Below are 17,659 nucleotides of genomic sequence, written 5' to 3'. Positions count from 1 at the left end.
ACTTATTGTAGACCTTAAATATTTATAGTTTATTGTATGTGATTTATACTGCAATAAAACCATTTTTTTTTTTAAAAAGCAATGGAGTCCTCAAGGATGTTTAGATTGAAGTAATATCTTTTAAATTTGGCAGTGAAGGAGTCTTTAGTGACTTGGATGAGGGCAATTCCTCATAAGTAGAATTTTTTCCTCTTTGTTGAAGGTAATTTCTGAGGGCTATATTCATCCAATTGGCATTATCAGTTACTACTGAATACTCACAACTTTGTATTTTTATTATACGAGGATTATTGACATAAATGTGTAAATAATACTGTTTTTTAAATTTCCTTTTGTTGTTCTGTTTCCCCAGATTTATGTGGCTATTTAGAGGAAGAAGAGGAAAGTACTGCTGTTCAAAAATTTATAGACCATCTGCTGCATAAAGATGTGATGGATTCTGGGATATTGGAAGATCTTGAAGTGAATGGGGACCAAGACAAGAAGCAGCAGAAGGATCCTCGTCTTACCATGGAGATGAGACATAAGCAGGTGGGAGGGAAAAACAAAATTAAAATGGATAACAGGAAGCAATCTTAGTGTAACACATTTAATAAGCTTAAATAAAGACTTAGGCTTTATTATGAAAAAGGGTGCCATCTGTGGTTTGGTTAGAAAGAATAAAAATATAAGAACTTCAGAAGAAAAATAATGCTTATAAACTGAGAATAGGAAATAATTTATTTCAGAAAACTAAAAAAAGGAATAATTGACTTTGACAATAGAGTGGTGAGCTGAATGTTATTACTTTGGATGTGGCACGTCCTCTTATAAGTATGTAGATTGGGTTTTGCCTGAATTTGATCTTTGAATTGTGACATCAATATATTAATATCATGAATATTCTAGTGAATCTTATAATCATAATTCTTTTCTAGACAACTGAAAAATTCCCTCATTTTGTGATTATAATTTGAGAGAGAGGACAGATCTGAATTAAATCTAGTTCAGCTGTTTCGAATGAGAAAGGCATATGGGAACTTTCTTTTCTCCAAAGGAAATAGTAAGTTATAGGAAAAAGATGCATCTCAACACTTTTTGAGGAGCTTCAGAAAGTCAGAATGACCAAGTCTTTTCTACATGTCCGTAACTAAGACTGAACAAAAATTGAGGTCTATACATGTGTATGTTATCTCTTTATAACACTGAATTTCTGATTGCTTTATAACATCAAGGTGTGCCTAATCAGCACTGGGATGTTAGAGAAACTAGGGTAGCAGTATGAACTTGGTTTCGATTTTTGGTAAAAGGAGAAAAGGTTCCATAAGAGATAGCAATTATCTAGAAGTCTTATCATTACTGGAGAGTAAGGTAAAGGTAAAAAGTGAAGCAGGAAGGAAAGGAGCACTCCTTAATTCATAGCTAGTCAAGCTTCTAAAAAATTAATAGGTTTGAGAAAACCTGTGTTTATTCAGAAATATCTGTGAAGGTCATGGTTTGATTTCCAAGTATGATCCAGATCATTGACATATTTAAATAAGGATAGAAACCAATAAGAGGTTGTGTTTTGAAGCAATAAATCACTGTTCTAGCCTTCACAAGATAACCTTCTCAAAATACTCTTACTTTTTCTTAAATATAATTAGCATGCAGACAAGGTCTAAATAAATAGCAGTCATGAATACCTTGGAAAATCTTATGGGTGGGAAATCACTACTAAATAAGAATCTAGAACTTGACATCTGACCCATTAGATTTTCACCTTTTCCATGGTGCAGATTATTCCCAAATTGGGAATCATCTTACCTGATTTCATCTAAAATTTTGTATTGGCTCTTACCCAGTAAACAAAGAAATTACCCCTATCTTCTGATAAATGGTGGAGTTCTAGGCCAGCATGTTTCGAAATGGGTGCATTCTGAACTTCAAAATCTGTTCTCAGGTTTTGTATATTCCTTTTTTACTTGAAAGGCATTTCACCTTTGTATTCTCTTTAAAAAGGTAAAAGAAAATCGCTTAAGACGTGAAAAAGAACTAGAGTGCCAGAGAATTGAAAAGACCCTGAAAAAGTCGGCCTTCTTAGAGGCTCAGTATCTGGTGCAAGAAGAAAAGAAAAGGAAGGCTCTGGAGGCCAAGAAAGAGGAGGAGGAGATTCAAAGGGAGATGGTAAAGCTGCGGAAGGAGATCATTGAGAGGAGACGCACTGTGGAGGAAGCATGGAAAACGTAAGACAGCCGCAAGAAACAGGGTGCAGTTGTTTTGTTTAATCAGTCATTTTGAAAGTAAAGTTTTTAAGAATGCACAAACATTGCAATACCAAAACACAAAAGACAAATCACCCTCTATTCCACCGTCTTAACACATGAACTATTTTCATTTTTCCATGTTTACTCCAGGTCTTGGTCCCTTTATATACCTAATTGCAATGTTAAAGTACATTTAATTTGTTACTCTGCTTGTTGTGATTACCACATTGCCTAGGGTCCAGAGGTCAGTATATCACACCATTGAGTTCCTATATGGTATTATGTAATGACCTCCCTTCCTCATACTGATAAGCATTTCAGCTATTTCAGAGTTTTCACCAATACAGTAGTGCAGTGAATATTCTTAAGCTTAGGGCTTTTTCATTCTTTTGAGTTGTAGTCTTAGGAATGTAATTACTAAGCTAAATGATATAGGCCTTTTTCTGACTCTGGAAACCACCAAACTGCTTTCCAAGTGGGTTGTACTTATTTACACTATTGCTTGTGGTGAGCCAGTTTACAATACTCTGTTCAGCATTGGAATTATTGTCATTTTCAATACTTTTGCACTCTTAATAGGTATTATATTGGTTAGTTTGCATTTTTTTGGTTACTTGAACATTTTTAAGCTTCAACATGTTTTTTCATGCATGTTTGCTAATTGTGCCTCATCCTATGGTGAATATTACCTTAGTGTCTTATCTTCTGATAAGCATATGGAAGGTCACCATTGCTTTACTGCCACTGATAAAGAATATCTGACACAGAGGATATTCAAAATAGCCCTCACAGGATGTAGTACTGTTATGGATCCCATGCAGAAAATGAGCTTTGTAAATGAAATAACTAATGTATTTATTCCAAGAAACAGAACTTACGCATGAATTGCAAGAGCCTTGGAACAAGTGCCTGAAGTGACTGAATACTCAAACTGAGAGGCCAGAAAGAACCGTTGGATAATCAGCCTACACAGCTTTTCCCCGTGTTCTTGATTGCTCTTATTCTACCCAATTTACAACAGCTCGGCAGTGGACGTGTGCTTCGCTCTTTCAAGTGCCAGGCTTAGGCGTCCTCAGACACTGTTCTTTTAGAAAGCAATCACCAGTGTTTTAGTGAGTTCTCACTAAGGTCAACCTTGCTTTTCATATTGCTCTCAAGCCCTGAGAAATGTAGGCTGACCTAAAATAAATTGTGAAAACAAGTAACATTAGATGGTAGCAGGTTGCCCTGCTCACAGTGGGCACTCAACAAAAGTTCATTGACCACTCATTTCTTTTTTAAAAGTTTAAAATTTTATCCATGGTGAGACAGATAATATGCTCTACTTCTAGGTGGATGAACTGACCTTAAATGTTTCTGAAAGCAATTTAGCTATAAACAAGAGCCATAAAAATTGTATTATCCTTTGACCTGGGAATTCCACTCCTAGGAAAACTGCCCTAAGAAAATTATCAGAAATTTAGACAGAGATTTGTGCACAAAAATAATTAAAACAATATTACTTATAATATGCATTAATAAATATTGAAGAAATTAATAAATAATGGTTGTACAATGAAATAGCACTAACGTGTTACCAGTGTTTTTTTCTGGGTGGAAATATGGAACACCTTTCCAGTTTTTCACAATGAGCAGCTATTACTTTCACAACAGATACATACTTTAATGTTATTTTAAAAAATCAGATCCATGGTAGTAGAACTGTTTCTTTACATGGCCACTGTAACCTACCTATAACTACCTAACATAATATTGTTATGGCATTAGTAAGTTTAGAAAGAGTTGGTAAAATTTTATTGTGGGTATGGGCTTTTTAATTTATTCATAAGCTATTCTAAATCTACTTCATTGCAGTTTCACAGTATCTCCTCTAAGAGATTTATTAGTTACAAAAGGAAAAATCACAACTTTACACTGGAGAAGCTACCTTAACCAAGTGATGGTTAGCATCATGAATAATAAGATAAACCATGTGTGCCTCCTGTATGATATCTGAGAATAATGAATGTATATGGAGTTTTCTGGCATCCTTCTCTCCATCTGAGTTCCCACAACTGTAAAGTGAAATTTAGAAAGACTAGGTGACTTCCCTGAGTTTTCTTAGCTGGTTTATGGCTAGAGCCCATGAATTCTGATTCCTGACTAGGTGCTATCTTTACTACAGCATTGATAATTTATATACCTTATACACATGCACAGACCTGTATAGTTTAATACACTCCCAATAAGAGGCAGTGGCTATGAGCTTACTCAGATTGGTGTAAGAGGGATGACCTAGATGAAAAGGAATAGATAGGTGGGTGAGAAAGAGGATGACAAGAAAGATGATCAACAGAGGTATTAAAAGATTCTTGTTACTTGCTTGAAAGCCTTTTCCTTATTAAGTTCTATTTTTCTCTTTTCAGCTGTTTTAGAATTTTTATAAACCCTATTCTCTCCGTACTAACACCTGGTTCTTTTATTATTTTTCTCCCTAGAAACCTTGTAAAAGCCTGTGGTGAAAAATTTCATGCTTTCTTGCCTGAAGGTCCTTCTTTATTCCCTATTATAAGGAAGAATTTATGTCTATATTAGAGCATACCTAGTAGTTGTTAACTCTCAAACTTTGAACATAGTATTGCTCAATGTTTAAGTCAATAAAAGTACTTCACTAAAACATCTATAGGGCTTTCTGCTTTTCAGAGTGCATTATAACAATTTTATTTCATTTAATCTATTTTATTAAGGAATAAACAAAGGTTCAAAAAAAATTTTTTAATCACCCTATGTAGTTTTAGAGTCAGCTCTAAAAATATGTGTCTTCTGGTGGAAAATTCAGTGTTCATTCCACTGTGGTAGGTTGTACTTATTGTTAAGTCTGTTGTTCATACATGCATTTTTAAATTGTTATTAATAGAGAGAAGAAAAAACAAGAAGAAAATTCTCCAAAAAATCCAGAAAAAAGCATGTTTCAAGGTGCTCAGATTCTTCTGGATGAAGAAAAAATGGCAAAAGAAAGAAAGAAGCAGCTGAAAGAGTTATTAATCCAAACTTTCAAAGAAAATCACCAGGTAGGAATTGTAATGTCTCTATTCAGCATTCGGTACCATAAATGACAAAGCTCCGTCAGAGATGGGACAGTGTAGCACTAAGCCCAACTGAGCCTCATTACACGTACCAAAATTGCCCACACCAGTTGTTCTGTGCTGCCCTACTGGCCTAGTGCATAGGTGGTGCTCCAATCAATCCCCTGTTCAGGGGCTATTTTTATTTGTGTGATCCAGGGAAGTCAGGTTACGAATTAGGGATGTCTTCCTAAATGGCCCTTTCCAGAATAGCACTTAACTACTAGTATAGATCTCTGGCAGTTTGAAAGCTTGGCTTCCACTTTGGCCGTCTTATGGACTAGTGTGTTCTGGATTATTCAGAAGAACTATTCAGAAAGTCACTTGCCTTTTGGTAGCTCAGATCATAAAGCAGTGATACACATACATTGTGCTTTGCCTTTTAATGGTCTGCTTTTATTTTACTCTTTTCTCCTTTACTTTCACTTTTTGTAAAATTAAAAATTTTAATTGACAAGTGAGCATCCACCCCAGGCCACTTAAGCAGATGGTTTTTCAATGAAGTGGGATTGATAACTATGAATTTGGTGCTTAAAACATTTCAGGTGGGTGGGGCGGAAGATGGCGGCGTGAGTAGAGCAGCGGAAATCTCCTCCCAAAACAACATATATCTATGAAAATATAACAAAGACAACCCTTCCTAGAATAAAGACCAGAGGACACAGGACAATATCCAGACCACATCCACACCTGAGAGAACCCAGCGCCTCGCGAAGGGGGTAAGATACAAGCCCCGGCCCCGCGGGAGCCGAGCGCCCCTCCCCCCAGCTCCCGGCGGGAGAAGAGCAGGCAGAGCGGGAGGGAGACGGAGCCCAGGGCTGCCGAACACCCAGCCCCAGCCATCCGGGCCAGAGCGCAGGGCCCTCGATACTGGGAAAACAGGGCAGCAAGAACAGTGAGCAGGCACTGGAGGCTGGGCGACAGAGGACATAAGAAAAGCGCGCGACCATTTTTTTTTTTTTTTTTTGCTTTTTTGCTGCTTTGTTTTGGCGAGCGCTTTTTGGAAGTCTTAAAGGGACAGGGACCCCAATATTAGGGAAACAGGGCAGAAAGACCGGTGAGCAGAGGCCTGAGGCTGGCACCGGAGAATAAAGAAAAACGAACGACCACCTTTTTTTTTTTGATTAAAAATTTTTTTTTTTTAATTAAAAAAATTTTTTTTTCTTGTTTTTTTTTGTGGTCGTTGTTTTGTTTTGGCGGGTGCTTTTTGGAAGTCTTAAAGGGGCAGGGCGGGCCACTTAATCCAGAGGTAGGGAATCCGGGATCTCTGGGCACCCTAACCCCTGGGCTGCAGGGAGCAGGGAGGCCCCTTACGGAGATAAATAGCCTCCCAGCAGCTCCTGCTCCAACGCGACTCCACCACTTTGGAGCAGCTGCCCGAGCCAGGCCACGCCCACAGCAACAGCGGAGATTAACTCCATAGCAGCCGGGCAGGAAGCAGAAACCCTGTCTGCGCGCAGCTGCGCAGCACAAGCCACTAGAGGCCGCTGTTCTCCCAGGAGAGGAGGGCCACAAACCAACAAGAAAGGAAGTCCTTCCAGCCGTCACTCGTCCCAGTTCTGCAAACCATTCCTATCACCATGAAAAGGCAAAGCTACAGGCAGACAAAGATCACAGAGACAACACCAGAGAAGGAGACAGACCTAACCAGTCTTCCTGACAAAGAATTCAAAATAAGAATCATAAACATGCTGACAGAGATGCAGAGAAATACGCAAGAAAAATGGGATGAAGTCCGGAAAGAGATCACAGATGCCAGAAAGGAGATCGCAGAAATGAAACAAACTCTGGAAGGGTTTATAAGCAGAATGGATAGAATGCAAGAGGCCATTGATGGAATTGAAATCAGAGAACAGGAACGCATGGAAGCTGACATAGAGAGAGACAAAAGGATCTCCAGGAATGAAACAATATTAAGAGAACTGTGTGACCAATCTAAAAGGAACAATATCCGTATTATAGGGGTCCCAGAAGAAGCAGCAATCAAGTTTGAGAAAGACAGATGCACCCCTATGTTTATTGCAGCACTATTTACAATAGCCAAGAATTGGAAGCAACCTAAATGTCCATCAATAGATGAATGGATAAAGAAGATGTGGTACATATACACAATGGAATACTACTCAGCTATAAGAAAAGGGCAAATCCAATCATTTGCAGCAACATGGATGGAGCTGGAGGGTATTATGCTCAGTGAAACAAGCCAAGCGGAGAAAGAGAAATACCAAATGATTTCACTTATCTGTGGAATATAAGAACAAAGGAAAAACTGAAGGAACAAAACAGCAGCAGAATCACAGAACTCAAGAATGGACTAACAGGTACCAAAGGGAAAGGGACTGGGGAGGATGGGTGGGTAGGGAGGGATAAGGGGGGAAGAAGTAGGGGGGTATTAAGATTAACATGCATGGGGGTGTAGGAGAAAAGGGAGGGCTGTACAACACAGAGAAGGCAAGTAGTGATTCTACAACATTTTGCTATGCTGATGGACAGTGACTGTAAAGGGGTTTATAGGGGAGACCTGGTATAGGGGAGAGCCTAGTAAACATAATATTCGTCATGTAAGTGTAGATTAGTGATAGCAAAAAAAAAAAAAAAAAAAAAAAAAAAGGGCAGTTCCTGTGTGGTAACCTCCAACGAGTTCTACACAAGGGTATAAAGGGCATATAAAAGTGTAGGCAAAGGGTCTGTTTGTGTTTATACAGAGGATCAAAGCCTAATTGGGCTACCCCGAAAATGAACTAAGATACGATATGAAAAAGAACTTCCAACATCTGCACCCTCTGGAAGACTCATGCCAGAAGATGATCATCAAAAAACCCCAACAAAGATCCACGCACTGCTACAGCTGTAGATGCACTCATCCCACCAGTTCCTGGACCTGCCATGGGAATGAGGAAGGAGATATCTAAGCTGGCCTGTGCATACAGTAAAACAACAAAATTGGACTGGATCTATACTGTTGGAACTCAACCAAGAATTTGGAGAAGTGCAAATTGTAGCGCTCCAAAGTCTTACAACTACAAACTATTTATTGTTAAAAGAACATATGGCATGTGAACATTCCCCAGGAATGGGTTGTTTTAATTTGTCTGATTTCTCTCAGACTGTTCAAGTTCAGTTGGACAATATCCACCATATCATAGATAAGTTTTCACAAATGCCTAAGGTGCCTAACTGGTTTTCTTGGTTTCACTGCAGATGGCTGGTAATTACAGATATGCTTTGGTTATGTAACTATACTCCTATTATGTTAATGTGTGTGTGCAATTTAAGTAGTAGCTTAAAACCTATACATGCTGAAGTTACTCTACAAGAAGATATATCAAAGAAATAATCAATCCTCCCATGTTTTCTTCCGCCTGCTACTTCTATAGCTTTTCTTCTTCCTTCCTAATTACAACCCTTAAATAGAATTCGTGCCTCATATCAAATTTACCGAGTATCATAATTCTTCCAAGTGGTAAAGATACCTCAAGACAAATGCTGGGCATAGAAGCCACAGGGCATAAATATGCAAAGAAGTAAAAAGCTAACTTTTTCAAACAATAAGGCTTCTCTCTCACTTACCAACTTCACATTTCCCTGTATGGCCCCGGAAGATGACTGGTTAGCCAGAGACGGGTAAGATTCCTCAAGGGAGGAACAACCTAAGACAGGCACAGTCGCAGGGGGGCCATCAGGTCAGAAATTGGGGATCAACAGAGGTGAGGCTTAGAACCTCACCCCCCCGTTCTGAGAGAAATCTTCTGCATACGTGGATGTTTTATTGCCCTGGTCTAGCTTGGATTAACACATAGTCTACAGGCACACACCTGATCATCTACATTTGCTCTCTTACAACACTAAACTATGTTTTCTACCTTTATCTTGTATCTACCTACCACTTCAGCATTTTATTAAAAATAATAATAATAAAGAGAGAAATGTGGTATCCACATATAAATCAAGTATAAAAACCAAATGAGTATTCATATTTGAACTGACTGTTTATAGTTCATAATGCATGAGCAAAACCGAAAGTTTCTGTGATGACTGCCCTTGTACTGTTCACTATGTAACTTATTCATTATGTAAGAATTTGTTCTACATGTAAAAACTTGTTTGTTATGCCTCAGAAGATTGGAGACTGACAAAAATTAGGCTTGGGGTGGAATAATGATTGTGCATTGAGCATTGACTCCCCTATACAGAATTTTATTGTCGTGAACAACCATTTGATCAATAAATATGAGAGATGCCCTCACAAAAAAAAAAAAAAAAAAAAAAAAAAAAAAGGACAGACTTCCAATGGTAAAATAAATTAGTAACCGGGATGTAAGGTATAGCATAAGGAATATAGTCAAGATATTGTAACAGCCTGGTAGGGTGATAGCTGGAACCTAGAATTATGTATATAAATGTTCTACCACTGTGTTGTACACTTGAAACTCATGTAATGTAATACTGTGTGTCAACTACCCTTCAATAAAAAATAATTATTATAAAAAAAAAAAAAAAAAAAAACATTTCAGGTGAAAGGAATTACTTGGAAGATTTATAAATGAGAGGTGATGAGAAAAGATAAATATGTATGTTCTATATCTCCTACAGCACTCACCCCAGGGCCTTAAACATTGCTGAAATTCAGTGAAAGTGGAATGAATGCATGAATGAGTAGGATTTAATAAGAGAAAAGAGAATGTCAGGAGGATAGAGGGAGCGTGGTAAGTGTAGGACAGACACAAAGGCCCTGGAAATTAATAACAGGTGTTTGAATATGATGTGAATAACTAAGGTATGAGTTAAAAAGTAAAATAGTCACAGGAATTTTTTAAAAAAGACATATCTCAGGTAGCATTTTGGACCAACGCTCAAGCCATCGTAATTATTCAGATATAAAACAAGAGTTTTGGCCTTACAAATAGAGAGGGAAGTGTGGTAGGAGGAAATGTTAAAAGTTGGGATTAACATTTTGAGAAAGATTGGCAAAGACTCTTAGATGCTGTGCCCTTCATGAGACAGATGGAGTTAGTGTGTCCTCCTGCAATAACAGTTCAGATTTCTGAAAGAAAAAAGGAAGGGAAATGAGTACTTGGGGCCATCTTAAGAAGCCATAAGGAAAAAGAGCAACAAGTGCTGACTGCCCACCCAATGAGAGATGAATAAGACGTGTTTCCTATAAGATTAATTTTTAAGTTTTATGGAAGTTCACTTTACAAGAAGGAATAATATATGTATGCTTTAGATACAATTGCTAGATATGAATTTTAGTTACGTGTGTTTTACAAAAAAACCAGCAGCCCACCTAAAACAAATTACTCAGTTTTAAAAGGACCAGTTCATGTATTTAAAAAGGGGAAATGAGAAATTATTAATAAATTGTCTCCCTCTGACACAAATTCTGCTTGATTTAAACCCATATTGTTTTCTTTTTTTTTTTTTTTTTTTTTTTTTTTTTTTTAATTATTTTTTATTGAAGGGTAGTTGACACACAGTATTACATTACATGAGTTTCAAGTGTACAACACAGTGGTAGAACATTTATATACATAATTCTAGGTTCCAGCTATCACCCTACCAGGCTGTTACAATATCTTGACTATATTCCTTATGCTATACATTACATCCCGGTTACTAATTTATTTTACCATTGGAAGTCTGTCCTTCTTTTTTTTTTTTTTTTTTTTTTTGTGAACAATTTTAAATTTATTAACCATAAAATATACATTTGAGGATTACTGACAACTTTTTGGAAAAAAATTCAAATCATTTTAAAAAGTAAGTGGCTCAGAAAAATATTGGTGACAAAAAAACCATACATGGCTGAGAAGCAGATGTAATTATTTTGCTTACATTATTTCAAATACTTAAATAATCAATTTAAAGAAATTTTCTAATATTTGCTTTAATGTGTATGGAAATGTTTCACTTTTTTTGGAAATTATTTCATTTTTAAAAGTATTTTTTTTTTTTTAATAATTATTTTTTATTGAAGGGTAGTTGACACACAGTATTACATTACATGAGTTTCAAGTGTACAACACAGTGGTAGAACATTTATATACATAATTCTAGGTTCCAGCTATCACCCTACCAGGCTGTTACAATATCTTGACTATATTCCTTATGCTATACCTTACATCCCGGTTACTAATTTATTTTACCATTGGAAGTCTGTCCTTTTTTTTTTTTTTTTTTTGTGAGGGCATCTCTCATATTTATTGATCAAATGGTTGTTAACGACAATAAAATTCTGTATAGGGGAGTCAATGCTCAATGCACAATCATTATTCCACCCCAAGCCTAATTTTTGTCAGTCTCCAATCTTCTGAGGCATAACAAACAAGTTTTTACATGTAGAACAAATTCTTACATAATGAATAAGTTACATAGTGAACAGTACAAGGGCAGTCATCACAGAAACTTTCGGTTTTGCTCATGCATTGTGAACTATAAACAGTCAGTTCAAATATGAATACTCATTTGGTTTTTATACTTGATTTATATGTGGATACCACATTTCTCTCTTTATTATTATTATTTTTAATAAAATGCTGAAGTGGTAGGTAGATACAAGATAAAGGTAGAAAACATAGTTTAGTGTTGTAAGAGAGCACATGTAGATGATCAGGTGTGTGCCTGTAGACTATGTGTTAATCCAAGCTAGACCAGGGCAATAAAACATCCACGTATGCAGAAGATTTCTCTCAGAACGGGGGGGTGAGGTTCTAAGCCTCACCTCTGTTGATCCCCAATTTCTGACCTGATGGCCCCCCTGCGACTGTGCCTGTCTTAGGTTGTTCCTCCCTTGAGGAATCTTACCCGTCTCTGGCTAACCAGTCATCTTCCGGGGCCATACAGGGAAATGTGAAGTTGGTAAGTGAGAGAGAAGCCTTATTGTTTGAAAAAGTTAGCTTTTTACTTCTTTGCATATTTATGCCCTGTGGCTTCTATGCCCAGCATTTGTCTTGAGGTATCTTTACCACTTGGAAGAATTATGATACTCGGTAAATTTGATATGAGGCACGAATTCTATTTAAGGGTTGTAATTAGGAAGGAAGAAGAAAAGCTATAGAAGTAGCAGGCGGAAGAAAACATGGGAGGATTGATTATTTCTTTGATATATCTTCTTGTAGAGTAACTTCAGCATGTATAGGTTTTAAGCTACTACTTAAATTGCACACACACATTAACATAATAGGAGTATAGTTACATAACCAAAGCATATCTGTAATTACCAGCCATCTGCAGTGAAACCAAGAAAACCAGTTAGGCACCTTAGGCATTTGTGAAAACTTATCTATGATATGGTGGATATTGTCCAACTGAACTTGAACAGTCTGAGAGAAATCAGACAAATTAAAACAACCCATTCCTGGGGAATGTTCACATCCCTTATGTTCTTTTAACAGTAAATAGTCTGTAGTTGTAAGAGTTTGGAGCGCTACAATTTGCACTTCTCCAAATTCTTGGTTGAGTTCCAACAGTATAGATCCAGTCAAATTTGTTGTTTTACTGTATGCACAGGCCAGCTTAGATATCTCCTTCCTCATTCCCATGGCAAGTCCAGGAACTGGTGGGATGAGTGCATCTACAGCTGTAGCAGTGCGTGGATCTTTGTTGGGGTTTTTTGATGATCATCTTCTGGCATGAGTCTTCCAGAGAGTGCAGATGTTGAAAGTTCTTTTTCATATCGTATCTTAGTTCATTTTCGGGGTAGCCCAATTAGGCTTTGATCCTCTGTATAAACACAAACAGACCCTTTGCCTACACTTTTATATGCCCTTTATACCCTTGTGTAGAACTCGTTGGAGGTTACCACACAGGAACTGCCCTTTTTTTTTTTTTTTTTTTTTTTTTGCTATCACTAATCTACACTTACATGACGAATATTATGTTTACTAGGCTCTCCCCTATACCAGGTCTCCCCTATAAACCCCTTTACAGTCACTGTCCATCAGCATAGCAAAATGTTATAGAATCACTACTTGCCTTCTCTGTGTTGTACAGCCCTCCCTTTTCTCCTACACCCCCATGCATGTTAATCTTAATACCCCCCTACTTCTCCCCCCCTTATCCCTCCCTACCCACCCATCCTCCCCAGTCCCTTTCCCTTTGGTACCTGTTAGTCCATTCTTGAGTTCTGTGATTCTGCTGCTGTTTTGTTCCTTCAGTTTTTCCTTTGTTCTTATATTCCACAGATAAGTGAAATCATTTGGTATTTCTCTTTCTCCGCTTGGCTTGTTTCACTGAGCATAATACCCTCCAGCTCCATCCATGTTGCTGCAAATGATTGGATTTGCCCTTTTCTTATAGCTGAGTAGTATTCCATTGTGTATATGTACCACCTCTTCTTTATCCATTCATCTATTGATGGACATTTAGATTGCTTCCAATTCTTGGCTATTGTAAATAGTGCTGCAATAAACATAGGGGTGCATCTGTCTTTCTCAAACTTGATTGCTGCGTTCTTAGGGTAAATTCCTAGGAGTGGAATTCCTGGGTCAAATGGTAAGTCTGTTTTGAGCATTTTGATGTACCTCCATACTGCTTTCCACAATGGTTGAACTAACTTACATTCCCACCAGCAGTGTAGGAGGGTTCCCCTTTCTCCACAGCCTCGCCAACATTTGTTGTTGTTTGTCTTTTGGATGGCAGCCATCCTTACTGGTGTGAGGTGATACCTCATTGTAGTTTTAATTTGCATTTCTCTGATAATTAGCGATGTGGAGCATCTTTTCATGTGTCTGTTGGCCATCTGTATTTCTTTTTTGGAGAACTGTGTGTTCAGTTCCTCTGCCCATTTTTTAATTGGGTTATTTGTTTTTTGTTTGTTGAGGCGTGAGAGCTCCTTGTATATTCTGGACGTCAAGCCTTTATCGGATGTGTCATTTTCAAATATATTCTCCCATACTGTAGGGATCCTTTTTGTTCTATTGATGGTGTCTTTTGCGGTACAGAAGCTTTTCAGCTTAATATAGTCCCACTTACTCATTTTTGCTGTTGTTTTCCTTGCCCGGGGAGATATGTTCAAGAAGAGGTCACTCATGTTTATGTCTAAGAGGTTTGTGCCTATGTTTTCTTCCAAGAGTTTAATGGTTTCATGGCTTACATTCAGGTCTTTGATCCATTTTGAGTTTACTTTTGTATATGGGGTTAGACAATGGTCCAGTTTCATTCTCCTACATGTAGCTGTCCAGTTTTGCCAGCACCACCTGTTGAAGAGACTGTCATTTCGCCATTGTATGCCCATGGCTCCTTTATCAAATATTAATTGACCATATATGTCTGGGTTAATATCTGGATTCTCTAGTCTGTTCCATTGGTCTGTGGCTCTGCTCTTGTGCCAGTACCAAATTGTCTTGATTACTATGGCTTTATAGTAGAGCTTGAAGTTGGGGAGTGAGATCCCCCCTACTTTATTCTTCTTTCTCAGGATTGCTTTGGCTATTCGGGGTCTTTGGTGTTTCCTTATGAATTTTTGAATTATTTCTTCCAGTTCATTGAAGAATGTTGCTGGTAGTTTCATAGGGATTGCATCAAATCTGTATATTGCTTTGGGCAGGATGGCCATTTTGACGATATTAATTCTTCCTAGCCACGAGCATGGGATGAGTTTCCATCTGTTAGTGTCCCCTTTAATTTCTCTTAAGAGTGACTTGTAGTTTTCAGAGTATAAGTCTTTCACTTCTTTGGTTAGGTTTATTCCTAGGTATTTTATTTTTTTTGATGCAATTGTGAATGGAGTTGTTTTCCTGATTTCTCTTTCTGTTGGTTCATTGTTAGTATATAGGAAAGCCACAGATTTCTGTGTGTTGATTTTGTATCCTGCAACTTTGCTGTATTCCGATATCAGTTCTAGTAGTTTTGGGGTGGAGTCTTTAGGGTTTTTTATGTACAGTATCATGTCATCTGCAAATAGTGACAGTTTAACTTCTTCTTTACCAATCTGGATTCCTTGTATTTCTTTATTTTGTCTGATTGCCGTGGCTAGGACCTCCAGTACTATGTTAAATAACAGTGGAGAGAGTGGGCATCCCTGTCTAGTTCCCGATCTCAGAGGAAATGCTTTCAGCTTCTCGCTGTTCAATATAATGTTGGCTGTGGGTTTATCATAGATGGCCTTTATTATGTTGAGGTACTTGCCCTCTATTCCCATTTTGCTGAGAGTTTTTAACATGAATGGATGTTGAACTTTGTCAAATGCTTTTTCAGCATCTATGGAGATGATCATGTGGTTTTTGTCTTTCTTTTTGTTGATGTGGTGGATGATGTTGATGGACTTTCGAATGTTGTACCATCCTTGCATCCCTGGAATGAATCCCACTTGGTCATAGTGTATGATCCTTTTGATGTATTTTTCAATTCGGTTTGCTAATATTTTGTTGAGTATTTTTGCATCTACGTTCATCAGGGATATTGGTCTGTAGTTTTCTTTTTTGGTGGTGTCTTTGCCTGGTTTTGGTATTAGGGTGATGTTAGCTTCATAGAATGAGTTTGGGAGTATCCCCTCCTCCTCTATTTTTTGGAAAACTTTAAGGAGAATGGGTATTATGTCTTCCCTGTATGTCTGATAAAATTCCGAGGTAAATCCATCTGGCCCGGGGGTTTTGTTCTTTGGTAGTTTTTTGATTATCTCTTCAATTTCGTTGCTGGTAATCGGTCTGTTTAGATTTTCTGTTTCTTCCTGGGTCAATCTTGGAAGGTTATATTTTTCTAGGAAGTTGTCCATTTCTCCTAGGTTTCCCAGCTTGTTAGCATATAGGTTTTCATAGTATTCTCCAATAATTCTTTGCATTTCCGTGGGGTCCGTCGTGATTTTTCCTTTCTCGTTTCTGATACTGTTGATTTGTGTTGACTCTCTTTTCTTCTTAATAAGTCTGGCTAGAGGCTTATCTATTTTGTTTATTTTCTCGAAGAACCAGCTCTTGGTTTCATTGATTTTTCTATTGTTTTATTCTTCTCAATTTTATTTATTTCTTCTCTGATCTTTATTATGTCCCTCCTTCTGCTGACCTTAGGCCTCATCTGTTCTTCTTTTTCCAATTTCGATAATTGTGACATTAGACCATTCATTTGGGATTGCTCTTCCTTTTATAAATATGCTTGGATTGCTATATACTTTCCTCTTAAGACTGCTTTTGCTGTGTCCCACAGAAGTTGGGGCTTAGTGTTGTTGTTGTCATTTGTTTCCATATATTGCTGGATCTCCATTTTGATTTGGTCATTGATCCATTGATTATTTAGGAGCGTGTTGTTAAGCCTCCATGTGTTTGTGAGCCTCTTTGCTTTCTTTGTACAGTTTATTTCTAGTTTTATGCCTTTGTGGTCTGAAAAGTTGGTTGGTAGGATTTCAATCTTTTGGAATTTTCTGAGGCTCTTTTTGTGGCCTAGTATGTGGTCTATTCTGGAGAATGTTCCATGTGCACTTGAGAAGAATGTATATCCCGTTGCTTTTGGATGTAGAGTTCTATAGATGTCTATTAGGTCCATCTGCTCTACTGTGTTGTTCAGTGCTTCCGTGTCCTTACTTATTTTCTGCCCGGTGGATCTATCCTTTGGGGTGAGTGGTGTGTTGAAGTCTCCTAGAATGAATGCATTGCAGTCTATATCCCCTTTTAGTTCTGTTAGTATTTGTTTCACATATGCTGGTGCTCCTGTGTTGGGTGCATATATATTTAGAATGGTTATATCCTCTTGTTTGACTGAGCCCTTTATCATTATGTAGTGTCCTTCTTTATCTCTTGTTACTTTCTTTGTTTTGAAGTCTATTTTGTCTGATATTAGTACTGCAACCCCTGCTTTCTTCTCACTGTTGTTTGCTTGAAATATGTTTTTCCATCCCTTGACTTTTAGTCTGTACATGTCTTTGGGTTTGAGGTGAGTTTCTTGTAAGCAGCATATAGATGGGTCTTGCTTTTTTATCCATTCTGTTACTCTGTGTCTTTTGATTGGTGCATTCAACCCATTAACATTTAGGGTGACTATTGAAAGATATGTACTTATTGCCATTGCAGGCTTTAAATTCGTGGTTACCAAAGGTTCAAGGTTAGCCTCTTTAGTATCTTACTGCCTAACTTAGCTCGCTTATTGAGCTGTTATATACACTGTCTGGAGATTCTTTTCTTCTCTCCCTTCTTGTTCCTCCTCCTCGATTCTTCATATGTTGGGTGTTTTGTGCTGTGCTCCTTCTAGGAGTGCTCCCATCTAGAGCAGTCCATGTAAGATGTTCTGTAGAGGTGGTTTGTGGAAAGCAAATTCCCTCAGCTTTTGTTTGTCTGGGAATTGTTTAATCCCACCGTCATATTTGAATGATAGTCGTGCTGGATACAGTATCCTTGGTTCAAG

The 17,659-nt window shown here is 37.7% G+C and overlaps 1 protein-coding gene across 1 annotated transcript in view; it reads left to right on the top strand.

The window, feature by feature from the left end:
- CCDC191 (coiled-coil domain containing 191) overlaps window positions 1-17,659 on the top strand; it is a 115,387-nt gene that overhangs the window by 23,265 nt on the left and 74,463 nt on the right. Inside the window, exons 5-7 of the mRNA XM_036883499.2 lie at window positions 353-531; window positions 1,981-2,204; window positions 5,122-5,275. Coding sequence (XP_036739394.2) covers window positions 353-531; window positions 1,981-2,204; window positions 5,122-5,275 — 557 coding nt within the window. The remainder of the gene's footprint in view (window positions 1-352; window positions 532-1,980; window positions 2,205-5,121; window positions 5,276-17,659) is intronic.

Source organism: Manis pentadactyla, chromosome 1 (assembly GCF_030020395.1).
Source record: "Manis pentadactyla isolate mManPen7 chromosome 1, mManPen7.hap1, whole genome shotgun sequence".
Taxonomy (NCBI): Eukaryota; Metazoa; Chordata; class Mammalia; order Pholidota; family Manidae; genus Manis; species Manis pentadactyla.
Note: the sequence above shows the minus strand (reverse complement) of the source record. Positions and strands in the feature narration are given on the sequence as shown.